The 27,518-nt window shown below is 47.0% G+C and overlaps 2 protein-coding genes across 4 annotated transcripts; one reads left to right on the top strand and one right to left on the bottom strand.

Moving 5' to 3' along the window:
• Window positions 1-430: 430 nt before the first annotated feature.
• On the bottom strand, window positions 431-2,297 carry LOC137858137 (inositol 1,4,5-trisphosphate receptor-interacting protein-like 1). The gene has a single exon (XM_068685595.1). It carries the CDS (start codon window positions 2,200-2,202, stop codon window positions 790-792), a length of 1,413 nt encoding a protein of 470 aa, XP_068541696.1. The 5' UTR covers window positions 2,203-2,297; the 3' UTR covers window positions 431-789.
• An 8,474-nt stretch (window positions 2,298-10,771) lies between these two features.
• Window positions 10,772-22,197, top strand: LOC137856742 (potassium channel subfamily K member 16-like). 3 transcript variants are annotated; one of them, XR_011096756.1, is made up of 7 exons: window positions 10,772-11,244; window positions 12,625-12,823; window positions 14,905-15,025; window positions 16,500-16,666; window positions 18,495-18,663; window positions 19,333-19,491; window positions 21,254-21,393. XR_011096756.1 is itself a non-coding variant. In XM_068682436.1 (6 exons), exons 1-6 carry the CDS (start codon window positions 10,787-10,789, stop codon window positions 21,559-21,561), a joined length of 1,419 nt encoding a protein of 472 aa, XP_068538537.1. In that variant the 5' UTR covers window positions 10,772-10,786; the 3' UTR covers window positions 21,562-22,197. The 3 variants fall into 3 exon arrangements, 2 of the variants coding, with proteins under 2 accessions (XP_068538537.1, XP_068538536.1); XM_068682436.1 differs by lacking the exon at window positions 19,333-19,491 and having other exon boundaries at window positions 18,498-18,663; window positions 21,254-22,197; XM_068682435.1 differs by lacking the exon at window positions 19,333-19,491 and having other exon boundaries at window positions 21,254-22,197.
• Window positions 22,198-27,518: the final 5,321 nt, after the last annotated feature.

Below are 27,518 nucleotides of genomic sequence, written 5' to 3'. Positions count from 1 at the left end.
GTATCTTCATTTATAACAAGAGCGTGACCTCTGCATCCCCGTGGTCATCCTGGGCAATGCCATTGGACTCCCAGGGCATGTTTGCCTCAGGTCCTGTAAGTCCCCCCTTTAGACTCCACACAGCACACCAGCAACAGACGGCTTTGTGGAGGGTCCTGAGCTGTTCTCATTGCCCTGCTGGAGGACCAAAGACAGGCAGCAGTGCTTTAGCTCCAGAAGGAGCGCATTTGGAGCCCACGGAATCAGCTCCACAGCAAAATGCTCCCCGATGCTGTGGCACCTCATGCCTGCCTTTCCTGACCAAGTGTGGTACAGAAACTGACGGACAAAACGTTGTTTAAGCAAGCAATATATTAGGGTTTTGGGGAGGCTGAGCTCCCGGAGTGAATGGACAATGTGCAAGAGCTAGATGGTCACTGTCCAGCTGGTAACAAAGCCTCTGCTTCAAGCAGCTGCATGGGGTGTGCCTCCCGCAAGGGTGGTTTTTCTGTGGAGACAACACGGAGGAGCAATTCCCACTGCCAACTGAGCAGCATCTTCTCCATGTCCAGCATGCTCAGCTCTGCAGCACGTGGCAAGCAGTTGTGGTTGTAGCCACCGTAGTCATCAGTGGTTACTACGCTTGGTAGATTGTCCACACGAGGATCTTGCCACACTTGGCAGTGGGTTGCTGCACGGAGTTTTCCCATCCTCTTCTGTGTCCTGTGTTCTCCCCTCTTCTTTCTGTGGTGGGAGGTCATTGCCTGCTGTCAGCAGAGTGCCCCGGAGAGCTCTGCATGAAGGCCTCTCTCAGTTCCCAAACGTCAACAGTCTTGTGAGCCGATCTCGCAGCACCCGGAATTCACGCAGTGCCCGTGCATGGACATTTGGATCCTCTGCCATGTGCTGGAAGAGGTTGGGTGGTCTGGATGTTTGGAAATCCGGAGGCAAGATGAACTCTTCAGGCATTTGCTCGTTTCCTAACCAGAAGTGGTCCAGGCGTTTCTCCACTATGCAGCCGTGCAGGCACTGCATGATGTCATCCATGCGCTGCAAAAACTCCCTCCTGCACCATCTTTCCAAAGGGATGGTGTTCAGCAGGTGCATGACGACTGTCTTCAAGACATAGGTGGTAAAATCATTGCCCACAATGATACGAGCACAGAGCTGCATGCATCTGAGGTGGTAGCTGTCCTGCGGGGCATGCGCTTTTATGTACCTGAAGAACTTCATCTCTGCCACTGTGCAGCTCTGCGGCCATACTGTGTCCGGGGTAAAGATAGCATCAGTGTTCTCGCTGCTGAGAAAAATGTCTGAATCGCCTTGTTGCACTCCAAAAATGAACTCAACAAAGTGGATTTGATCGAAGGTATCAAACACACGGAGCTTGCAGGAGCGTCTGGATGGCAGCACAGCAACGTGATGTCTGGCCGACTCAGGCAAAAATTTCCATGCTGCTTTCATCATCTGCTGGAACCAGAAGGAGGTTTTATGCACATCCAGGTAGGAGCCAGTGCACAGTGTTTGTAGGAGGTTGGGCTCCCGATTTCTTCTCAGCTCCTCCTCAGGTTGGTGGAGGAAGCACAGCACGTTCCCAAAGCTCTGCTCCCTCGCGCACGTGCACTCCAGCTCCACGCGAATACGAGAATTCTTTGATGGTAGCTCCTCTTCGTTGCCCAGCTCCAGGTGGAAGGAGTGCCCACGAGGAGCCGTTATGGGTATGAAAATGCGATAGACAATATTATACTCCTCCGAGGGAGTCCAGCCTTCAAAGGCACTGCCCACTCCAATGGGTGGATGCAGCACTGGAAAGTAAGTGTTCGACAGGGAACGTCGGGTGCTATAGAGGAGGTCTCCCACCATGGACATTATCACTTGACAGTTGATTTGGAGGTGCTGCACTGGCCACTGGATTCTCTCCGCAAAAATCCTCCCTTCGTCCCTTTCTTCAAAACGATTTCTGTTATTATTCTGCTGGTCATCATCGCTGCTAGAGCTTTCTTCCTCCCTCCTGTTTTCATGTCTTAGGAGATCTCTAAAGAGCAGCCACACGTTCAAAATGTACAGGAGAATAACACCAAGCCAGGCCCAGAACTGCCAAGTCTGCATCGCAGATAAGAGCAGGGCTCCCATATGCATCGAGCTCTGCTGCTTCTCTAGCGCCTCAATTTCCAACAGGAGCTGCGCCATGCGTTCTTGCATCTCCTCCGCATACCGCCGCATGCGCGCATTTGTAGCTTCATCCAATTCATCCCCGACTTTCTGTGGGCTGATGACTAAGCCCAAAAACGCCAGGAAATAGAAAGCTGCCGAAACCATGGTCTGAAAGAGAGAGAAGCACGTCAGTGGGGCTGGGTGGGAGCTGGATGGCAGCTGAGGGAGCTGCGGCACGAGCCTCAGGCCCCTGGGGTCAGGTAGGAGAGGGGGCGAGGGAGCTGGGAGGCAGCAGGGACTGTGGGCAGTGCCAGCGGGGACAGCCACGAGCCCTGCCCTGGCCCAACCCAGTCTTCCCCCTGCTGCTGCACTCACCAATGGCTCAGGCCAAAGTGAAGCAGCGCTGCCCGCGGCTGCCTTTAAAGCCTCCCCCCCATTGTGACACGTCCTCTGTGATGCCACCTGCGCCCACACCGCGTCACAGGACCCCTGCCCTGCCCTCGGTGCCCACCGTGGCTCAGCGACTGCCAGCTGCCCTGGGCAGCCCAGGCCCTGGTGTCACCCAAATGCAGTGGCACATGGCTGGAAGGGGCTCCCTAGAATCCCTTTGCACGTCCCACAAATGGCACCCAAACAGGGACAAAACGAAAAAAGGAATGAATAGGGACAGCGTAGCAGAACAGGGACATTGATCACCTCGTGAAGATAGGTTTGATAGGTAAGCAGGCCTCTCACAGTTGTGACTGGGTTACCTGGGTAATATTTTGAGCTGCTGGAGGGATACTAACAGGAGTGTTAATAATTATATGTCTTATTCCTAATATGTCCAAGTATTTTGTGTTGAAAGTATTTGTGTGTGTTTGAAACAAAGTGGAACGAATCACTCCATGAAGAACACAGTGAGAGACAATACTTGTTGGGCTGGTTATCATTCTAAATTATGTGTTCTTGTGGTATATATTATATAACGCAGAGGCACGTGGCCAGATGGAGCTCCTCAGGCTCCCTTTGCACTGCCTGTGGAAGCCCCCAGGGTTATTCTCCAGAAGAAATTCATCTCTCAAAGCATTGGTTCAAGCAGGCAATGTATTGGCTTTTTTGCAGAGGTCAAAGCTCCCAGAGTGAATGGACATGCCCCAGGAGGCCGGGTGGTCACTGTCCTGCTGCTAAGACAAGTCTCTGCTTCAAGCCTCCCTGCAGCAGCCTCTTCAGCAGCATGGGATCTGCCTCCCTCAAGTGGGAGAGAGAAAACAAACAGGAGCAACTCCCGCTGCCAACTGAGCAGCAGCTTCTCTGTGTCCAGTGTACTCAGCTCTGCCGCACGTGGCAAACATTCATATTTGTAGCCACCGTAGTCATCACTGGCTCTGCAGTGGGCAGACCGTCCATATGAGGACCTTGCTGCACTTGACAGCAGTTTGCTGCATGGAGTTTTCCCGTCTTTTTCTGTGTCCTGAGTTCTCCCCTCTTCTTTCTGTGGTGGGAGGTCATTGCCTGCTGTCAGCAGAGTGCCACGGGGAGCTCTGTGCTTGAAGGACTCTTTCAGTTCCCAAAGGTCAGCATTCTTGTGAGCCGATCTTGCAGCTCACGGAACTCATGCAGTGCCTGGGAATAGTTAGTCCCGTCCTTTGCTATGTGCCAGAAGAGGATGGGTGGTTTTGGACATTTGTAAATCTGGAGGCAAGATGATCTCCTCAGGCATTCGTACGTTTCCTAACCAGAAGTGCTTGAGGCATTTCTTCCTCAGGCACAAGTGCAGGTACTCCATGATGTCATCCATCCGCTGCAAAAACTCCCTCCTGTGCCATCTTTCCAAAGGGATGGTGTTCAGCAGGTGCATGACGACTGTCTTCAAGACATAGGGGGTAAAATCATTGCCCACCACGATACAGGCACAGAGCTGCATGCATCTGAGGTGGAAACTGTCCTGCTGAGCATTCGCAGCTATGTGCCAGAAGAACTTCATCTCTGCCACTGCACAGCTCTGTGGCCAGGTTGTGCATGGGGTTGGATGTTCAGTGTCACTGCCTGGCCCTGGGTGGCAGTGCCTCAGCTCTTGCCAGGGATTTTTCAGGATCAATCTGTGTTAACCAAGCAACAGAAAGAGCTGGAGGTCTGGATGAGAGACAAGAACTGGTACTGGCCAGATTTATGAAGACAATAATGCAGTCTGCACAGCCCTCTGCACCCCAACAATTAGCACCATGAATTTAGACTTTGCCAGTAATCCGCATCAAAGCACGTTTAGTACAGCAGTTGGCTTCCGCTCCAAGGGGTTTCAGCCAACCTGGCCATTTCTTGCCAGTGTCCACGAGAGCTGTGACTTGGTGTAGTGGGTTTACGTGGCAAGGTTTTAGTAGCAGGGGGCCATAGGGGTGGCTTCTGGGAGAAGGATCTAGAAGCTGCCCCATGTTTGGGAAGGGCCCATGTTTGGGAAGGGCCCCACTGCTGACCTGAGCCGAGCCAGTAAGCTGAGCCAACAACAGTGTTATTTTGCACCTCTGTGAGAGCATATTTAAGACAGGGAAAAAAACGCTGCAATATATACAGCAGCTGGGAGAGTGAGAGGAGTGAGGAACAGCCTTGCAGGCGACAAGGTCAGTGAAGAAGGAGGGGGAGAGGTGCTCCAGGCGCCGGAGCAGAAGTCCCCTGCGGCCTGTGGTGAGGCCCATGGTGAAGCAGGCTGTCCCCCTGCAGCCCATGGAGTACCACGGTGGAGCAGGTGGCCCTGCACCGACGGAGCCTGTGGAAGACCCCTGCCGGAGCAGATTCCGGGCCGGACCTGTAGCCCGTGGAGAGGAGCCCACGCAGGAGCAGGTGATGGGGCAGGAGCTGCTGCCCGTGGGGGAGCCAGGTTGGAGCAGTTTGCTCCTGGGGGATGGACCCTGTGGTACGGACCCATATCTGGAGCAGCTCTGGAAGAGCGGCTGCCTGTGGGAAGCTCACGCCGGATCAGTTCATCAAGGACTGCATCCCGTGGGAGGGACCCCACAGCACAGGGGACGGGAGTGACCGAGAAGGAGCGGCAGAGAAGCGCTGTAGACTGACCATAACCCCCATTCCCCCGTTGCCCTGCGCTGCTTGGGGGGAGGAGAGGGAAGAGGGTGGATGTGGGGGGGAAGGTGCTTTTGGTTTCTTTCCTTTGTTTCTCACTTCTCTAGCTTGTTAGTAATTGGCAATAAATCTTACTATCTCCTTATGCCGAGTCTGTTTGGCCCGTTACAATAATTACTGAGCAATTTTCTCGTCCTTATCTCAACCTTTGAGCCCTTTTCACATATTTTCTCCCCATTCCTCTTTGAGGAGGGGGAGTAAGAGAGCGGCTGTGGTGGAGCTCGGCTGCCCACTCGAGCGGAACCAGGACAGAAGTATCCATGATGTTCTCATTTAGATGTCTGCATTAAGTCATTAAGCACCTCCGCCTTTTCCTCATCTTTTGTACCTAAGTTCCCCCCGACATCCAGTAAAGGTTGGAGATTGTCCTTAATCCTCTCCTTATCTCCCGCTCACACTCCCTGATATCCCTCAACCTCTCGACCTCCTCCTTGAGTTCTGCCACGAGGCGGACCAGGTCATCCACCTGCTCACACCTCACGCACACAGTCTCTCTGTCCCCCGCAGGTGGTAGCAACAGGCTCAGGCACTCCCTGCACCCGGAGACCTGAGCTGCCGCATTTTGGAGTAGGCACTCAGTCTGGGTGTGTACAGACTTCCTAGCGAGAGCTCTCTGCCTGGTGTACACCATTGCGGCCTCGCAAGAGTAGTCAGCTTGATGGGTGGGTGCCCTGCCTTGGTGACAGCCCAGTGCTGCAGCTGTGTTGATGCTGCATGGCACCCATGTACAGGGCCGTAGCACAGCTGTCCAGCACTGTTGTCTCTCCAAGAGAGAAGGACGAGGGAGGGCTAATTGTTGTCTTCTGCTACCCAGAAAATGTCCTTTCTCAGAGGTGCACAGTGAGAGAATGAGAGGCAACATGTTGCACCAAGGGAAATAGGCCATGAGAGCAGATGAGCTCTGGAAGAGGTGACAATAGAGGCTGGGGAATCTCCATCCTTGGCAACACTAAGAGTTCGTCTGGACAATACACTGAGCAACATGACTATACTTTGATGTTAGCCTTGCTTTGACTAGGGGCTGAACTAGAGACCTCCAGAGGTCTTTTCCAAACCAAATTCGCTATGATTCTCTGACTGACAATGAGGCTCCAATGGCCTTGGTGACCTTGTGGTGCAGGTGAAAAACCTTGTGGTGCAGGTGTTAACATTGCTCTGCAGGCCTTCATGTGGAGCTTCCAGTACTGTAAGCACTGCCAAAAGACCTCTGGAGGAGTACTCCTTATGGTGAGGGAGTATTTTCTTTGAAGATGAAAGCACAGATAAGCATGCAGAAAACTCTGTCACGTGAATAATGTATATGACAAACAGTGAGCCAGGCCCCCAAAATGAGCTATTAGTGATGGCATATATGTCACTCCCAAAAGAAGAGGTCCTATTTGCAGTTGCCCATCACTGTCACCAGGAGTCACCCCACAGCTGGGCAGTTTCCCATGCTGGACTGCTTGGCACAGCAGCCCTTAGCTCCTGCGTACTACACTCAGTAGACAGCTCAGTGACTAGAGCTTTTAGCTCAGTGACAGCCAGTGCAAAGGCAAGTGGCCAGCTGCAGCATTTTCTTCACTCCTGGAAATCAGCCCATTTCCTTGACAGCTGATAGTTATCCACAGGAATTTGGCTTTGCAGGTCCTAAATAGCAAACTAGGAAGTCTGAAGATCTCTGTTGAAGAAAGCTTTAGAATAAGTGTATAATAGCCTGGCATAAGATCACAGAATAATAAACAAAATGACTCACATGAGGAGACTGAATGTTCTGTCCACAGTTATGAGTAACAGATATTTATAGGAGAACTGTAAGAAAGTGTAAAAATGAGTGTCATCTAATAGTCTAATCTAATAGTCCCAAGCACAACAGGAAGTACAACCACAATCACATGGCAAGTCATTTCCATGGCAACTGATAACATTTTCCATTAACCTGGAGTTAAATTTCAGGCTATAATGGGCCTAAGGACAGAGAATGCACAAGGATGCAGCAAGATAGCTAATGCCATATGTAGAAAAGTGATATGTTTGTACTGTAGGTATGATGGGGGCAGGAGGGAGTGAGAGCAGGACTGGAATAAGGAAGCCTTGTCCCAGTGCACTGTCACGGACGGGAAATGCTCCCTGCCCTCCATTACCCCTGGATCTCACTGCGTGGATTTCCCTGCAATGGTCTTGGTAAGTAATGCAGATGTGAGAAGTTGCATCACTGCTCTTTCCCTGGTCCCATAACTGCGTCATTGGTCTGTCCTGGCTTTGGAACAAAAGGCATTAACTACCTTACCAGACATGCTGCCTCCATGATTACCAGGGCCCTGGCCAGCCCCTCTGGGGCTTCCTCTCACCCTGCCCATGGCCCAGGAGCCCATTTCAGCCTAACCCCGTTTCAATTCAACCCATGGCTGTCAGTCCCTGCCCCAGCAATGCTGCAGGTTGTCAGACTTCAGCTCCCTGCAGCCCTGCTGAGCCAGGTCCACTGGCAGGCCAGTGTCGCAGCCCATCCTTGGTCTCTCCCTTTCTCCATGGCCCTGTCTGACTGTCCCTGGACATGACTCTGGGCTGTAGATTGACCTCCTGACTTGAATTCATCCTGTCTTGTCACTGTGAACCTGCTTTACAATCTGCAGGCATGGCTGAACCCATCAAGGATCTCCACAGCTCCCCCGCTCCCTGGCTGGGAGCGGTGGGATGGCTGTTAGCACACTCAGCTCCCAGCTCCCACTCCCAGCTCCCAGTCCCTCAGGGAGCTGCTGGCCCTCACTGCACCCTGGAACAAGTGTCCATGGTACCTTAATGCCTAGGTTCTTCTGCAGGTCTTTGTCAGGAAGCTACACCCAAGCCATACACAGCCTTTGCATCTTAATCCTGGCCCAATGACTTGATCTCCCAGTGCACAGGGATAATGGTAGCTTCTTCATCAGATAGACTGTCTCCATTTACCTTCCCAGCTATCTAGCAAGGTTATTACTCAGCTTATGAGACAGGTGTGAGGTGCCAGCACCAGCCCTTGGCTGAAGGATTGCCCCTTTCTTTCTCCCTCAAAGCTCTTTATACCTGAAAATCCCAGCTGTGAGCAGATACCATGCTTTCCCTCCCTTTTTCCCTCTGTAAGTTTCCACCCAAGCATGAACAAAATGTTGTGTGATGGGACGCTCCTCTCAGGTCAGGACAATCTGTAGTGACTATTAAAGAATCACAGGCAGGTATGAAGAAACAAAGCTGATGTTCCAGAATTCCCCACTCCAGATCTAGAGGAATACAAATGTCACCAGTCTTTGGAATACTTTCTTGAGGTCAGGGGCTTTTGGGGATGCATGAAAAAATAGTAAACCTCCTGTTTCAGGGATGGGGTTACGAGGAAAGCCGTCTTATTATATATAGTCTTCAAAAAGAGCATGAGAAAGACATGGTTTCCTGTCACCTTCCTTACTCACCCTGCTTAAACAACTGCAACTGAATTCAATGTCAAAATTCTCAGCACCTTCCATGAGTCTCATGTTTTTCCTTCTGTTTTCTCTTCAGATATACTGAGGAAAGAATCCCTCTGTGTTAGCTGCATGTCTGTAGACGAAGAAATATTGCATTTGCACATGCAAAGGGTGTTTGTTTAATCTAACAGCAGGGAGTCTGAAAGGTAAAGCCACAGGTGCCCTTATTTGTTTAGAATTAGTTGAGATCAGAGGAAGAAACACACCTTCACCACTGTAGTTTCAAAAGAAGTGAAAGGAAATGTGACATATCCTGTTCCTACAAACCCTTTTCCAGTAACTTTAGAGAAAATCTTTACACTTTTGAGGTTTTGCAAAGCTATTTACCTTCCTTCATAGTTTTCCTGTTTTCCTCTGCAGTAAAACAGATTTATGTGTGAAAGGACAACCTGCACTTGACAGAGTGGAGCCATCTGCCATTTCTTGATAACACCAGCTCTGCAAAGCTAATCTCAGAGTCTCTGCATTTGCTTCTATTTTCAAACTTGGTAAGAACACAAGGGCTTGAAGAGCAGAGTAGACGGCACATTTAAATGCTTTGTCAAAGGCTGGTTTATTACAGTGTTTTCTTATGATTAAAATCAGACATCTGTTGAACTAACAGAAATTGTGCACAAAGCAAATGAAAATGATGGAAAATCTAAGGTCAAGCAAATTAACATGAGCGTCTATGAATGGCCACGGTACAGCCAAGCTCAGATCTGTCTGGTGTATGTTCCAAAGTGAGAATGTTCATTCAAGGACTCTGCTCTCCCATTCTACAAATTCCTCTCAACTACAACAAACCTCTCATTGAAGATGATTGGAACAAGCTCTGACACATACACAGGTGAGTTTCCAACAAATGGGAATCATTCTTCTGAAATCAGTAGAGGCTACATTACTGTAGGTAGCAAGCAGTGGTATGGCCAAGCATTTCTTCCTGAGAAACTAACTCTGTCTTTCACAATGTTCTCTTGAACACAGCAGGTCATGGACAACTCATAATTCTTAAACAAGAGACAGAAGGCCATCTGGGGGACCTTGGTCTGAGAATCCCCATAAGAGAAGACTTAAAGCATTTAAACAGCACACAGAGGCTCCCTTTCAGGTGGACTGCAGTAGACCCCAACCACAAGGTGTCATTTACTCGTCTGATTTGTAACTTTCACCCACAAGCTCTCAGCCTGTCTGTAGGTATTTCTCAGAGGAATCTCTTCACAATCAGTCTATTCCCCAACATATCTCTTCTGAAAACCTTGTAGCCCCCTATTCCAGTGTTCAAGTTGTGTGATTTGTCCCACATTTCTGGGATAGTAATGAGGTTTTCTAATTGTACTGTGATGTCCAGCTCCTCTCGCTTGTTTGCATTGATGTCTGTTGGTATAGAGGCACTTTAGCTGGTCTCATCACTTTGTGGCTTTCTTGTATTATCACAAATGTAGACCCCAGTCAGGAAGCAAACTTCTCTGAAGAGATTTCTGAGTGGCAAATTGGTGCCTCAGTGCCCCTCAGCAGGGAGTCTCCCATTACTAACACCCTTTGTACCTTTTTTGTGGCATTGGTTCTGATGCAGGTGTTCGACTAGGCCAACTTTTTATAGCTGCCCTTTCCTAACTCCTTACTGTTACTTACACTCTCCTGTTTTTCAGCCCAAAAGCATCATATCTGTTGTGTAAGGGCACTTCAGGGGCAAGGGCCTGGAGAGTGGTGGTGAATGGAGTTAAATCCAGCTGGTGACTGGTCATGAGTGCTGTTCCCCAGGGGTCGGTGTTGGGGCCCATCGTCTTTAGTATCTTTATTAATGATTTGGATGAAGGAATTGAGTGAACCCTCAGTAAGTTTGCAGATGGCACAAAGTTGGGGGGAAGTGTTGATCTGCTGGAGGGTACAAAGGCCCTGCAGAGGGTCCTGGACATGTTGGATCAATAGGCAGAGGCCACTGGATGAGGTTCAATATGGCTAAGTGCTGGATCCTGCACTTTGGTCACAACAACTCCATGCAACACTACAGGCTTAGGGGAGAGTGATTTGAAAGCTGTGCAGAGGAAAAGGACCTGAGGGTGCTGGTTGATGCTCACCTGAACATGAGCCAGCAGTCTGCCCTGGTGGCCAAGAAGGCAAACAGCATCCTGGCTTGTATCAGGGATAGTGCAGCCAGCAGGACCAGGGAAGTGATCGTCCCCCTGTCCTCTGCTCTGGTGAGGCTGCACCTCAAGTGCTGTGTTCAGCTTTGGGCCCCTCACTACAATAAGGACATGGAGGTGCTCGAGAGAGTCCAGAGAAGGGCAACGAAGATGGTGAGGGGTCTGGAGAACAAGTCCTGTGAGGAGCGGCTGAGGAAACTGGGGTTGTTTGGTCTGGTGAAGAGGAGGCTCAGGGGAGACCTCATTGCTTTCTGCAACTACCTGAAAGGAAGGTGTGGGGAGCTGGAGGTTGGCCTCTTCTCACAGGTAACTGGTGATAGGACCAGAGGGAATGGCCTCAAGTTGTGCCAGGGGAGGTTGAGGAGGGAAATGAGGAGACATTTCTGCTCAGAGAGCAGGTAGGCATTGGGATGGGTTGCCCAGGGAGGTGGTGGAGTCACCGTCCCTGGGGGTGTTCAAGGGAAGGTTGGGCCTGGTGCTTGGGGACAGGGTTTAGGGGTGACATTGGTGGTAGGGGGGTGGTTGAACCAGATGATCCTGGAGGGCTTTTCCAAACTAATGGTTCTCTGAAGGGGCTTGTTTGGGTGTAGGCATCTGTCGGGGAAGTTGTGGCCCCTCCGTTTGGGTTTCAGCCTCAGCCCGGCAGGGCAGGCAGGCGCCATTTTCATTTCAGTCAGAGGCTCCCGGAACAGAAGACGGTGACCGGCAACGCACTTCCCACTCTCCCTGAAGCAGCTGCCGTGAAAGCCGCCTGCCTGACACGCTCTGCTTTTGTACGGGGGGGGAGGCAGCTGCTGCTGGCCTGGCCCCAGCCTTGTCAGCTGCTCCTGGGGGGCTGCCGGCAGCTCCCTCCACCCCCTGGGATTGCCTCGCTGCAGGAGCCGCCCCGGGCGCCGCCATCTCCTGCTGTGCTGTGCAACGCGCCTGCCCCGCAGCTGGTCGCCTTGGCAGGTCTTTTCCCCTGAGCTGCTCTGCAGTTCATCAGTCTGTATCCTTGCAAGGGGTTCCACTTGCCTGGGGGAGTGCCTCTGCGTTGGTCCTTGCTGCTTTTCATCATTTCGCTGTTGGCCCATTCCCCCCAAGCCTCGGCTGGTCCTTCCAGGAGGCAGTGCTGCCCTCAAGCACAGTGCCTGGTCCTCCCCTTTTGCTCTTTGCAGGTCTGTGTGACCTTGCCCTGGGCTGCAAGCGGGCGAGTGGGTCCCAGGAGATTTGCCCCTGAACACAGAGCAAGAAGGGGCTTCTGGGGTCAACAGGGCTTGCCCTGGGGTCCAGTTCTAGGAGTTAGTGGGAGGCAGAGGAAGGGAAGTGCTGTTTTTCCAAGCAAGCTCCTCTATGGGCCCGTTGCAGGCTGTCCTCACCTGTCCCCAGAGCCTCTGGTGAATGTTTCTTGATGGCCACCCGCCAGCTCCTCACATCCTGACCCATTTTTCCTGAGAATTCAGCAAGGCAGAGTTTCACAGACAAGAGGAAATCCCTAAACAGCACACAGCCCAGAGTGGAAAGTTGGTGGTGTGGTTTTTTTTGTTGTTGTTGTTGTTGTATTTTGTTTTGCTTTGTATATTAGTGTTTTTTTTTTTTCTGTTTGTTTTTTGTTTGTTTTTTTTTTTTCCTAACTTCCCCATGAATGTACTTGACAAATCACTGTCCCCATCAGCTCAGGATCCCAGCGGAAACCCCAGCTGGGAGGGCTCTTCCTGCCTGGGGGAGGCTCCCCTGGAGTGCCAGGGATTTACTAATCGCCACCTTTCGCTCCCCATCCCTTGCCGTGTCCCGCCAAGGGCCATGTGCAGTGGCAAGCTGCAGACAGGTCTGCTGGTGGCCGGCTACTTCGTCTACTTGCTGGTGGGTGCAGCCGTGTTCCAGGCGCTGGAGAGGACCGCTGAAAAGCAGCAGAAAATGGCAGCCGCCCAGATGAAGGAGGCATTTCTGCAGAACTTCCCCCACCTCACAGTGGCAGAGATGGAGCAGTTTATGAAGGTGAGTGCCAGCCCTGCAGAAGCCCTTTCTCCCATCAGATGGTAAAACAAATGGGTGGGAAATAACAACTGATTTCCCCGACAGATGTTATTTCCTACTCAGCCTTGCTACACAGATAACTTTCTCTGTGTTTCCTACTGGTGCCATCATTTGGATGATTTTTTCAAACCCCAAACCTATTCCCCAGTTTGAGGAGGCAGATCTTGCTGATGGTAAATATAGTTTGTGTGGCGTGACAAAACATTGTGTGTTAGCTGTTAACATCCCCTGCTTACAATGGCCCCATTCTTCGGGTTCTTGCCTCCTGCAGATGCAGCTTTCAGTGGGGCTATGCTCATCTACAGTGGGTGGCATGGCAGGAAAAATGAGGCTGTCTGAAATTACTGGGAACGGTTGCCACACACAGCAGTGCCACGGACAGCACAAAGGAACAATACATCGAGGTCTGAAATAATCTGCTGGAAAAAAAAAAAAAAAAAAAAAAAAAAAGGAGAGAGAGAGAGAGAGAAGCTCAAATCACTGAAGGAGTGTGATATAGTCAGGGTTTATTTCTTGAAGATGCTGCAGAAGTTAGGCAGGCAGCCCAGCCAAGGGAAATGAGTTTCTGGTCATGACATGGGAAGCTGATAGTGACTGGTGTTCTCTATCCGTTTTAGGTATTTTCTAGCTATAGATGCTACGTTGCAGAGAAGATGGGGACTGCAAATAGCCTTGTAAGCATATCTGCATGGGAAAGTAATAGAGCACTTAACGGCCCCATTTTCAGGATAAGGAGACAAGGGGGAGAACCAGTTTTTCTCATAATGCAACCAGTGGACCAGCCCAGTTCACATATACATGAACCCTCTTCGATGTGGATTTTTTTTTATTATTATTTTTTGAGGGGGAAAAAGGGGGAAAGAGAAGAAAAAAAAGGGAACTTCTTCAAGACAATGAAATCCTTGTACAAGGGCTATGAAAAGATTTATGCTAGTATTATTTAGGCTGGTTTCTTTCCGTTAGTGCCTTGCCTCTGCTAGGGCTCAGCTTTGGATTTTATGTCAGCTCCTTCCGTAGAAACCAGCTTGCATTCCAGATGTCCAATTGAATGTCCTCTGCTAAAACCAGGGCTGGCTGAATACTGGTGTTGTTTTATTTTTTGCTTTTCTTTTTGTTGTTGTTTGCTTCTTTTTATATGCTTAAAAAAATCAGCATCACTTAGAATTAAAACCATTGAAAAAGGAAGGAGTCTGATAGTGCACAGAACTATAGATGATACAGGGCTGAAAGATCTTGGGAGAAACACCTAGTCAACGCCCTGCCCTGAGGCAGTCTCAACTCAGCCCAAACCACCTCTAACAGATGTTCATCTAACCTCATCTCAAAGGCTGCATTGTAAAAATTGTGCATGCAGTTCATGCATGCAGTTTGTAGAAAGGTGTACATATCATGCTGGATTCTGATTGTGATTGCACCACAACTGATGCTTTGCAAACCAATGACTTTTCTCTGGATTTAAATTTTTACTGTAATGAGACTATGGCCTTAAAATTACATTTCATGTACGTGTCATGTGCCGTGCTGTAACTCACTGATGCCTTACAGGGGGCATCAGAGTCAATGCTCAGTGTGCCTGCATACAGATGGGTGATTACATCCTGGTTCCACCGCTGCCATCTCAAGGGAAAGCTCAAAACCAGCAAGCAGGCACCCCATCGCTTCAACCAGTGGGCTGCCTCGTTCTGCCATGTCCTAGCCTTCTGTAGGATCTTATTTCTCCGAAGTACTTAACCTGAAAGAATCAAGAACTTTAGAGGTGAACTCCACACCGAAGCAGACAAGTTGTCCTAACACCCATGAGAGCACTTAGCATAACAATAGGGCGAAAGACTAACCTTCAAAAACACTGGCTGACTGCCAGCTAACCTTGGTGGTAAAGGTGTGAACGGTGTTAAAGTATTGCCGAGGACAGGTGAGTGCTGTTCACAGGAAAGGATCAGGAGCTGGCTAAATCCGTACTATTCTTTCAGCAAAAACTTGAGAAAAGCAGACAAGTTGATTAAAAATAATAATAATAATAATAAAAATGCTTTCCCTTCCAGAACCTGACTGAAGCCATTCAGAATGGAGTATACCCTGTTGGAAATGAATCACAGACAGAAAACAGCAACTGGGATTTCAGTAACTCCTTCTTCTTTGCAGGCACAGTGGTCTCCACAATAGGTAGGCTTTATGCTTTCCATGTTTATGAATGTGTGGGTTGAATGTGAATTTTGGGTTTTGAAATACCAATGGCCTTTCACACTATTGTTTCTCATTTGTTTCTTCTTTTTGAGCCATCTTGTAAAATCTTGGCTCTGATGTCAACTGTGGGTAGAAGATAGATTTGACTTTCCTGATCTTTATTCTAGGGTCAAACAGGCTTTAAATCTGAGAGTGCTGTAAGAATGGTAGGAAATAAGTGAGCTCTGCTGGGGATTGGACACCATCTCAACAACCTCTGATGAGCTCTAAGCACATGTATTGGATTAGCAATACACCAGGGGGAAGAAATGGGAAGGGGGCAAGGCAAATGTTGAGACTTTCAGAGCCAGCCCATTCCTTGCCGCCACCAGTATTGTAGTTTTTTCATTATGGTATTTCTCCACCCAACAAATTGGTTGCATTGAATTTTTTTCCCTGGTGAGGAGGAAAGGTTGCCCCAGGAAAACTACAACTTGCCTGTTTCTCTGCACCCTTGCTGCAGAATTCTGTTAGTGAACAACTTCCACCCATCTTCATCAGATTTTGCTGTAATGAAAATGCAATAGTTGTGTGAGAGGGAGCATAAGACAGCTCAAGCACCTAGGGGCCCAACAGTCAATAAATCACTCAGTTGTTTTATTTGTCTTTTCCCCAGAAGAAAACATTGCATTTTCCAAGTAATGGATGCCTTGAGATTAACTGTGCTAGGGAAAATGCATTTTCTCAGGGTCAATGATAAAATAAGGACATACACAAAGTACAGGCCTCTTGCACTTAAAGATATACCTCATGGGGTCTAAGAAGAGCAAAGTCTCCAGTCCATTAAAGGACATGTTTGGAGATCTGCAGCCATTATTCCGCTACTTAGATAAATCCTCTTTTAATAGGGTTTTAAGACAAATATATCTGTGGTATGAATAAATCAGCCACCAGTAAGGTCTGGGCTAATTAGCACAAGCTATTCTAATGCACCCTACACTGTCTCCAGGGCTAGTGCCCGTATCTGGACATACCAACCTACTGGCATTTAGCCACGGAGGTCGCTAACACATAGGCATATCAGCAAGAAGGCAGATTTTGTGATTGTGGCATGGCAAGCAGCCTGGGACTCCAGCTTTGACATCTTCCAGGTCCCCTGCTTTCTGGTTTCTGTCTTTCCATGTATTTGTCACAGGACAGAATTTGTTTTCCATAACTGCTTTCGGATTATGCTTTCTTTCCCATTAAGGCTAGGCTGGGAGCACACAGCACTCTCTGCATCCCCCAGAAAGTGCAGGATGAATCACTTCATCTGCTTTCTGGTTTGACCAGAGAAAAGTGCGCACACATGGGCTGAAAAGTGCTAGCCACATCTTCTGGGGTCAAAGGCAAACCAGGCTGGGGTAGGTGTGAATGTGATGATGGATTGCTCCAGCTCTTTGAAATATCCCCCCGACCCATCTTTTTTTCATAGGCTATGGCACACTGCGTCCTAAAACTGCTGGGGGACAGATCTTCTGTGTCTTTTTTGCTCTCTTTGGAATCCCTCTGAATATTGTTTTTCTGCACCGTGTTGGTAAGATGCTCTCGCTGCTGTGTAAAAAGCTGGGGAAATTCCTGTACGAGAAAGGAATGAGAAAGGTAATTGGTTTTACTTTCTCAGGCACAGTTACATGCTAGTTTCTAGATTTATTTTTTCAAGATATACCTTGGCATTATCCTTTATTACTTTTGTTCTCATGCTGTGTTAGGCATTGTGTTAGGAAAGAGGAAGAAATGTTCTACCCCTGCAGAGCTAAACCAAGGCAATCACAGAGAAGGTATTCAGAGAAGGGGATAAATTTTGCCTATCCATATAAGCAAATACGCCTGTATGCCACACCATATATATTTGGCATATGCCTTTTATGCCAAATCATTGGTGGTTCAGGCTGGGTGTTAGGAAAAGGTTCTTCACTGAGAGGGTGGTCAGGCACTGGAACAGGCTCCTCAGGGAAGTGGTCACAGCACCGAGTTCAAGAAGCATTTGGATAACACTCTCAGACACATGGTCTTATTTTTTGGGTAGTCCTAAGGGAACCCAGGAGTTGGATTTGATGATCCTTGTGGGTTCCTTCCAGCTCAGGATATTCTGTGTTTCTTTGATTCTATGGTTCTGTATAAATAACATAACATCTAGCCCACTTCAGCAATCACTGGAGAGAGTGGGTGCCTCATCCCACTTCTCCAGACACTTATCCCAGGAACTAGCTCTAGGGAAGTACTTGTCTTTCTTTATTGCCAGTACCTCTGTAGATGATTAAGCACCCTATCTTTGGGAAAAGAGAGACAAGCTGTAAAGCTGTAAAAATGAGGTAAGCTGAAGGGGTTTCAGTACGTATTGACTCAATGCCTAGCACATCACCCCCCCGTATTCATTATGCATTCTGTTAATCCCTCCCCTTCCTTCACTTCGACAGAAAGGAAACTTCAGGCTCATTTGAACCCAGTTGCTGGAAGATGAAGAGGGACTTGTAAGGGGATAAAGACAGGATGTCTCTTGTCTGGTTATGCTCCAGGTTATTTGGAGCTCCTTTCATTCTCATCATTTCTGAGGAAGTGAGAATAGCTTTTTTGTGTCTCCTACTGTAATTCTCTTTCAGGACAAGGTGTAAATGCTATAGACAACCCCAATCAAAATGTTAAATATCTCCTTATATCTTAAGACTTAAATAGAACATGAGACTGACTCTAGAACAAGCACAATGCTTGAAGGCATGAAAATTATCCAGCAGTTGCCACTCATTTCCAGACAACTTGGACTTGCAAAATTCTATACATAAACTATTTGTGTATCTGTTTGAGAAATCTTAATGTACAACTAGTCTTTTTTCTTCAGCCAAGCTTCTTCATAGCTGCTTGGTGGTAGGATGGTTCAAAAGTCACTGTCCAACTACTTCTTCATCAGGAGCTCATTTGTTAAGGATCTTCTTGTGCTCACTTATCCACTGGGTAGGAGTTAAGTTGTAGCACTATTGTAATGAGAAATAAAGTCAACAATCAAACTCTTGGAGACAACATTGTTTAAAATGATGTAAATTACTTTTTAAGCAATTTCGAATGTGCTTTGAGTGCCATACCTGAATACTTGAAAACTAAGTATAAGTGAAGCAGTTTGGTGAAAAATGGAAATAGCTTAATTCTGGTAAAAGTCATTGTGAAAGTGCTTCCCCATACTCATGGTCACTGAACGTTGATAGAATCAGAAAAAAAGACCACATCTCCCAGGGTTACTGCAAACATGCAACACCCATATGTGTGGCTTTCCCCTGCCTCAGGTCAAGGCAAAGGTTTTTCGAGAGGGAAAACACTCAGTACAAAACCTTCATCACCCCACTGATTACAGTATGTGTTCCTAGATAGCTACCCATTATATATGACCTGCTAGCATATTGAATCATGATGATAATTGAATTGGTTTCTTTTTCAGAAGAAGATCAAATTTCTGACCCTTTTGTTCTTTTTGGTGACCGGGATCCTAGTGTTTCTGTGCTTGCCGTCACTCTTCTTCCAGATAACAGAGGGTTGGTCCTACAGCGAAGGAATTTACTTTGCATTTATCACCCTCAGCACCATTGGCTTTGGAGATTATGTAGTAGGTAAGGTTGATTTCAGAGAGGAGACGCAGCAAAGTGCCAGGGTTGCAACTGTAATTACTATGAGTTGACTGCACAGGCCACCAATGTACTGCAGAGAAAAATCTTCCATCTGGGTCTTTGACCAGTCTTTGCCCTATACAGTTCTGGGGGAATATACTTTTCTCTCTGGGATTGCATGAGCTGATGAAAGCATGGGGTTGTCTAAATATAATGCAATGGGGTGCTTTGGGGTGCATTTTGGGGAAGGGAGGGGGAAAATTCAAGGAGCCTAGGAATTTGTATATACCAAAAGGGAATAGTTTGTGAATATGATACAGAGTAAGACACGTATTCCTGCTTTAGCTTAGACTTGTGTTTCTAAGCATACAGTAAAAAAATTAGTAGTCATGTTTCAGAAGACATGATTTTACACAAATCTAAGAGGTGGCAATCACAGTTCAGGGTGAAATGGGGAAATGTACTCATTCTGTGAGTAACGTGGCTTAAATACATACATGCATATCACTTCAAAAGTGGCCTTCTTTAGTCTCCTTATGCATGACTGGATGATCTCTTTTCACTAGTTGAAGCTTAGGAGTTCTCTGATGTTAAACTGTTTAAGCTACACTCTAGCAAGCTGAAGTGCTTCTCAAAAGACTTCTGACCAAAACACACTTTCCATGGAATCAGCTTCTAGAGCTGCTTCCAACTCCACAGTGAAAACCACGAGTCAAATCAGTGTCCATGGAAGAAGCAGCTGAACACATGGACTCCAAGGACACTCAAAGATTTCTCTACAACAACCTGTCCTGCTGGCATCTCACCAATACAAGATTTTCCTCAGCAGTGGTATGAGAAGGAAGCTCTGAGCTAATACTTGAGCATGTTTTACAGTAACAAAAGCAAATTACAGCTTAAAAACAACTACTTCCATAATACTTCCTCCTCTGCAGCCGTGTTATTTTACAAACACAGCTAAAAGTTCAGAATTAGACAGGCCTCCTGGCTCTGGGATTTCATTTTCATCAGGGTGACTTAACAGGAGCTGCAGTATTTTTTCCTTCAGTATTTATCTCTTTTGGTGTTAAACAATGGTGATAAAATGAGAAGTTTAATGCCTCACACCTTCTCAACAAAACAAGCAGAGTCAATGTTCTGACTGTTATGTATTTAGAATTGATTACAAATGACAAATGATTTTGTGCTAGCCAAGTGGAACAGAACAGGTCTGAGTTTATTTGCATTTTAGTAATTCAAACCTGTATTGCAGCGCTTGTACTTGAAGCATGAGATAAAGCCTGTTTTGTGTGGGGAAGGAAGACGATATCCTAAGAAGATGACAGAGTCTAGGTTCAATTGTTCAGAGTACACGTACACATAGGTGATGCCTCTAGCATGAAACTCCCTCTGGGCTGTAAACCCACTTTATGCCCTATTGAAGTCCAGTTTTGGCTGGACTTTGACTGGATTTTGTTAACATTACAAAGATATTACTAGTTGCTTTGGAAACAGTGTTGAAGTCCTAACCCCATGTCATGAGCTTCAGATAAGAGCCCAAAAGGAGTTGATTTGCAGGAACTCTGGCAAATTCTAAGCCAACTCAGCCCCAGCAAAAAAATAAAAACAGCTATTCCATATCTGTCCATGAGGACAAGCCAACCCACTGCTGCCCCACTTCCAAAGCTCTTGCATGAGGAAAAACAAAAATCCTACAAATGGATTTATGTCATGCAAAGCAGTGCAGAATCTGAAATGAATTTCCAGCATCATGGCTCCTTCTGGGCAGCTTCATAATGGGAAATGCTCCACCAGATCTGTGGTGACCTCCTTGTCCATGCGTGTTGCTGTGTTACCTGCTGTATGGATTCACCACTAACAGTGACTTGCAGCACTCACTAAGCAATATTACCAAGTTTTCATGTAGATGCCAGGGCCATACCATGCCAATAAAGTCGTGTGGGACTAGATGGAGTAGGAGCAAATACCCTCTGAATGTAGTTGGTGGATTGCTGATATTTAAGGAAACAAATGAAATGAACCATGCAGTAAAACAGGTGTGCAATACTGAATGAAGCTAAGAGGTTTGGGCTGCATGAAATAAGCTTCAGTCGACTAGTTTCCAACACCAAAAGTTGTGGTCTTGGCATGTGATGGTGAGTTCTGATAAGTCACCTGCTTTTTTAATGGAGGAGGCTCTCGAAGCCATTCAAAAGTAAACTAGGAGCAGCAATTTCAATTAAGGATACCTATAATTTGAAGCAATTATTTATTATCACATAATGTCATAATCACATTTTATAGAAATAAACAGAATCACAACAATCTGCTCTGTTGCTAATCCACCCTAGCCCCAGTATATGTTTTTGAGAGACCAGCATATGTGTGCTGACAAAAATCTGTTGCACAAGACACTGGCTCAGCCTGATCTTAAAGCATGTTTTCCTCTGACCTGCAGTATTTCTAGGGGAGGTGAGAGACTTCACCACAATTAAAAAGCCACCTTAAAGTACTCAATGTAAAAGGCACTGATGGATTCATTAGGCTTGCCCATTTTACAAAGGAAAGTAATTTTAACTTAGCAGTTTTCTTCTTTCTCTCCCCCTACCTGCAGGTAAACAGCCTGGCAGGATTTATTTTTCCTACTATCGAACACTTGTGGCCATTTGGATTCTTTTTGGCCTTGCCTGGATTGCTCTCCTATTTAATTTATTGACAACAGTTCTAGAAGATACTGAAAAAATAATTGTCAAGGATCTCCATCAAATTGTAAAGGTGAGTAAGGACAATGAAGAAAGCCAACCAAGAAGATGTTGGCCTGCTCATTTTTTACCAGAAGAAGAAGTAATACCACCATGTGCTGGAGGTGATGCACAGAAAATGGAGTCATCAGCAGCATGTTCTGAACAAACAAAAAAATAAGAACAATGTTTTTTACTTATAGCCAAAATTACTGCCGTAACATATGGAGATTGAAGTCTTCGGTGGAAAATTGCTGGTGTATTATTCTAAAGAAATTCCCATGGAAATAAAATTTCTCATACCTTTTGCTGAAATGTGACCTTTCCAAACCAAAGACTTATAGTTACACAGACACACAGTATTAATGGTAATAAATTTGCTCTTCAGTTTGCAGCCGTATTGTACTAAAACGTGACAAGTACTCTCATTTTGCAAAGCTTTTTTAAGGTACCTTCATAAAAATGCAGAGGAGGGTCATGGCAGAGCTCGCTGTTTGTGTTTGGATTTTTCTGCTTGCAAAAACCACGTCTCTTCCAGGAACTGAAATGCACAAGCTTTTCTGAGTCACTGCATAGCACTAAGTTGGAAGAAGAAATACAAGCAAATAACTGAATAGGTGCCTGAATTGAACCATGGTATTGGATAAACTGAAATGATCTGAAAAACATGTTTGAAGGACAAGACCTGGGCTCAGTTCAGAGACACTAGAGGCATCTAATGAACAGGGTTAGAAAAAGGTTAGCTGTGTTAGCAATTATTAATTCTACCTCTTCCTGTTTTATATGAAGATGAATAAAGATGATTCCAACTTCTGTCCCCATGGCTTTGAAAAACTTTTCTGATAGCATTTATAAAGAAATATATTCACATTTTAAAGTTATTTCATTTTATAAGGATTTTACAAGAATGTAAAATGAATGGAGGAGTCCTCATTGCAGTAGAGCTTTGCTGCTGCTATGTTTTTATGCCATAGCTCCTATAATGTCATTTAAAAACAATCTTATTTTGCTGTGCTTAAGTAGCTTTCCAAGTGCAACCATTGTCTAAATAATGCATCCTTACCTTCCACCAGGCACAAAACAACATCAAATTTGAGCATGTTTTTTCAGATGTACCTCCTGGCATACAGGCTATCCCTGGGTGAAGACCCTGGCCTTTAGAAGATTGGTCTACACTTCAGGTGCCTTGTGTGTGTCAAGAGTACAGAAAAAAAACATACTGAATTGCTTGCAAAGCTGCTGTGGTAGACAGCCACAGAGGTGAAGAGTCTCGTGGATGTATATGGTTCCAATGAAAGTCAGTCCTGTTTGTGGCCATGCCTTTTAGCACATCCTTCAAAGGAAGGTAAAGCAGGCAGCTCGGCCATCCTCTGGCCCCAGAAGTGCAATCTCTCTTCCAGGAGCTGATGCAAGAGGAGGGGTCTCTGTACTTCAAAGTCCAGGAACCTGCCCAAATCCTGAACTCACATCACAACCCTCAGGACCCTCCCAAGGCAGTCCCTAGGTTCAGTATACGAAGTGTCTCCTTTTGTCAGTGCTGAACCTGTGGCTTGACAGGTTTTCGTGATACCCTCGAGTTTCTGTTTTGTCAGACAGTGAATAATTGTTCTCGGCTCACCCTCCGGGTGTTAGTTACAGCAAAACCAACCCTTGCCAAAGCTATTCTTGTACAAAAGGGAGAATAAATTACAGCTGTAAAGCAATTTTAGGCCATAAAGATGCAATCAGCCTTGAAGTTGAACTCATAACTTCTTCAGTCAAACAAAACCACACTTCTTGCCAAAACAGATCCGCTGGTTCAAGACCTGGCATGTAGACCTGACCAAATATGTACTTTCTTTCCCTCCACAAATTATTTCCCAGTGTTGCCCTCAAGGCTAACTTCTCATCTAACATCTCTCTTTCTCAGGAAGCCTTTCTGAGGCAGCAGGAACAAGAACCACATGAAATCGGGACAGGGTGGCATGGGTGTCACACCACACAGCAGCTCCTGTGCAAGCTGTGACCTTGTTGCTATCATAGGGTGACATCAGAGCTGGGGGGAGAAAGCAAGCAGATGCTCCCAGGCAGGGACCTTGTCACCTATCTGCGATCACCTCTCACCAAGCCTTGCCTCACATAGCTATTTTCCAGGCTTTTTTTTTTTTTTTTTTTTTTTTTTTTTCTGCTGTCTTTTCCCAGCCGTTCCCATGAGGACCATTAACCCCAACTTAACAGGGATACCATGAGGGCTGGTTTAGAGAGATGTGGTCCTGCCTTGAGCTATGATGGCCTCTCATAGTGCCTTCCAGGACGGCTCCTGGTGTTTGATATCCCCAGCCCCAAGGTGCCAGGTGAGGCCCATGGGCAAGCAACATGTCCATTTGCTGCCTCTGTTGCTGGGGAGAAAGAAGGGCAGTGAGAGAACCATACCCCAAGAAGCATCTTGAAGTCAACAAACTTCTGAAGGGTTTTCTTCAGCTTTTTCTCACTGTCCTGCTTGCTCCCTGTCATAACAAATAACACAAGCATCCCTGAAACAAGCTGGTGATGTCCTGCAATGCAGAGCAATCAAGGATGCTTGCTTAGGGAATTCAGGAAGGGCCAGAGCACACTCATGAGGGCCAGGGGATGTGGAAAACACGAGCTAGGCACTGCCATCGTGGCTCTGGCCTCCTTCAGACACCATGCACTGAGGTGTCCCTTCACCTGTGGATGCGGGCCTGCATATGGCTAAAGCACAGCCACAGGCATGAAAATCACAGAGTATCTCTGGAGATACTCAGATGGCCTATTCAGATATCTGAATTTCTCGGGAGATACTCAGATGGCATCCCTAAGAAAGCAGGCTGGCTGTTCTTAAATCCCCGTAGCTGCAGCGAGGCATGTTGAGGAGGGGGTCTCAGCTTTGCTTCTTGTGCCCTCTCGTGGCTGTGTGCCACAGACCCTTTTCCTCTGTATTTCTGCCGGTTTCGGGCAGTTTTATTCCTCCTCCTCCTCTGCAGTCTGGCTGGCACCGCTGGGGCAGCCCTGGCCAGTGCAAGTTCCAGGACTTGGTCAGTGCAAGCCTCAGGAAACCATCCTGCATGTGATATGGTTCCTGAGCTCACTAGGGACTAACACATGCTCGGCCTCAAAAGAGAGGCAGGGATGTGCAACCTGAGCCGTTTTGGCTGGTGTTCCTGCCTTGTACTCACACTGACACAGCTTGACAGGGGTCAGCGGGGGATGTGACAGCTTTCTGTCAGCAGGGCAGGCACCCTCACACATGCCTGACACATCGGCTCCCACCACACACATTCGCTGCAGGCCTAGCGCACCCATTCATTCCCCTGTCCCATAGAGAAAGGGATTAGTCCAGTACAAACCAGCAAAGGTGAAGGTGCTGGTGTCAGCATGGGGGCCGGGACGTGCTGGTCTGTTCTGCAGCAGGCCTGGGGACTGGCCAGAGTGCCCCAGAAGGGATAGAGGAAGAAACTGGAGATAGAAGAAGGAAACCAGCACCAAAGGGTGCATGATCCTCTCTGCTGGAGAAGGAGAGAAGTCCAGGAAATCTGCAAGCCAGGGTGGGAGAACGTTTTTGGATGTGATACTGTTCCTCATGTTTATGTTGAACAATAAAGTTGTCTCCAGAAGAGCTTAGCCACGGCAACAAGTCTCTCTGGGCTGGAGCAAGCAGCCTTTTTCAGCATTATCATCCTCTGAGCACTGCACAACCACAGCAAATCTTGTCCTCTCATCACCCTTAAATGAGGGAGCTGTTGCTTTCTGTGCATATAGCAAGGGGCCCAGAGAAAATTAAGTGTATCACCTCAGTTCAGGCAGAAAGCCTTTGGCCGACACCTGGTCTGGTGCTCTCTCAACCAGAATCAAGTGTCCTAGTATTGCTTATTAATAAAATAGATCTAGGCAGTGGTCCTGTAGTTGCTGAGGTTAAGTAAGATAATTCTGAACTGAGAGCAAAGCTAGAACAGAGCTTCTCCTCCAAAGCCAGAGATTCAAAATGATCCCAAGGCTTTTAATTCAGGAGTGTAAGCCAAGCTCTGGCTCTTCCGCACGTTCCCCTCGCCCAAGGCACAGAAAACAGGAGTCAAACCCAGCCTGAGCTCCCTGCTGTGCCAGCAGCGACCCTCTGGAGGGACTTCTCTATCGGAGCTTGGAGCCTCTCCCAGGAGCTGTTGAAAAGCCCTCGCTGCCACCCAGCCCCGCTGTGCCGCGTGGGGAAACCCAGTTTGCACGGAGCAGCCTCCACCGCAACCGCCAGCTCTCCCACTGCAGCTTGTTTACAAAGCGGGAACGCTTCCAAGGCAGGCCAAACTCTTTCCCATACGTTTAACCAGTTGCTGGAAAACTCCAGGAGTAGGATCATGAAATATATTATCTTGGATTAAACAGCAGCAGCAGCATGTTACTGCATTACCGTGCAGGCTGGGCTGCTCCTCATACATCACCCACGGCTTTGCTGCCAGCTAGCAAACAGTACGCATTTCTGCACTCGAAACCAAGGAAATGCCACGAGAAACGATCTTTCTTTCAGAAACAAGCCCCTGAGAAATTCATTTGCTTCTAGAGAGAATCAGAGAAACTGCACTTTGATCTGTCTTTAATTAGTATATGGGATTGTTTAGGGAACTTCTGAGGTCTCCTTCAATTAATAGCTGGTTCATTTGGAGAGATTAATTTTATTTTATCTTTTTTTTTCTGGAAGCAGAAAGACTACTCAAAGCAATGGAACAGCTTGGCTAATGTAACATCATATAGCCAGTGGGATCATTTTTTTACAGAAATTACTAAACTTGGGCCACACACACGCTATTTTCCACTCCGTCATACTTGGAGATGTGCGTTCTCGCCTGACTCAAGCCCAAAAGGCTCTGCATCCAGCTCAGAACTGGTTCAACAAACATAACTCATCACTCTCCAGAGGCCTGTTCTCCATCCCTCTCAGTCTCACCCAAAGAAACAAAAAAATCAGATTTTTGGCATCAGCCAAATCCCTTTGTACCATTCCAACCGGATTCAAAGTGGCCTTGTAGATGTCCTGCAAGACTTTATACCAGCCCTAATGCTGTAAGGGAAGGGGAACCCTGTGATCCCCTACACCTATGGTGGAGGGCTGGCCTGGGGCAACATTGCTCGTTCAACGCTAGCAAAGTCAAAATTTAGTTATTTTGGGGGTAACAAGTTTGGTGGATAACCAGAGTGTCTGTCCATGCCCTTGCCTCCCGGCAGCCAACCTCACATTCACCTTGGGACATGAACTCAAACAGTGCCAAAGCTGCTCAGAAAATCCAGCCATTTTTATCACGAGGCATTCTGGACTTGATTAGGGTAATTCTCCACTAGAGGTTTGGAAAGGCTTGTTTTGCTGAGTTAAAGTTAGAGCAATTATCGAATCCATTTAATTGCTGGTTCAACATGATTTAGGAGACATGTCTCCTGAATAAATACTTTCCCAATTTCTCTTTCAATTATTCTCACATATGTGGTTGGAAACCATAGCTGTACTTTTGTGGTGAGATGCCGAAGCATGAAATAATACATCCCCAGAAAGAGAGATATACTGATAAGCAGAAGGATAATAACAACAAGCATGCGTCATTGAAAAATGAAGGGAGGTACAGTTTACAATTTAAGTTAATGGCTTCCTTGAGAGGGATTAGCCAGAAAGACACATATTTTCAGAGAACAAATGTGGCTTGAGGTAAATCCAACTTCTTGAAGATGATTGTTTATCATAGCAAGGCACAGAGAAAATCATGCATCAAAACCGGAGAAGAAAGTGTCAGAATTTTTGCTGAAAATCCCCCAGAATTCACCATTCCTATTCATTTAAATGACTCATTGAATGCCTTAAAAGCAAGGCTAAGGCCTTAAATTTAAAATGGCATCAGACATTCACTGGAAATCAAGGATGAAACTTCAGCAGGGACCTGTCTATTCTCAACTTCAGAAGTCCAGGCATTTGTCTCAATATATAATACATGCGGCTTCAGAAAGGGAAAGCTGTGGGAAGCCAAATACAGGCACCTTCCTCAGTTTCTCCTGCTAGATGGCAATTTCCCCCATTCAAGAAGTTTGCCTCTTCACAAAATACAGATGCTGTTGTGCAAGTCTGTTGCAACACAAATGCTGGAGTTGGGGTGTATATGTTGTCCA

Source organism: Anas acuta, chromosome 5 (genome assembly GCF_963932015.1).
Source record: "Anas acuta chromosome 5, bAnaAcu1.1, whole genome shotgun sequence".
In the NCBI taxonomy this organism is placed as follows: Eukaryota; Metazoa; Chordata; class Aves; order Anseriformes; family Anatidae; genus Anas; species Anas acuta.
Note: the sequence above shows the minus strand (reverse complement) of the source record. Positions and strands in the feature narration are given on the sequence as shown.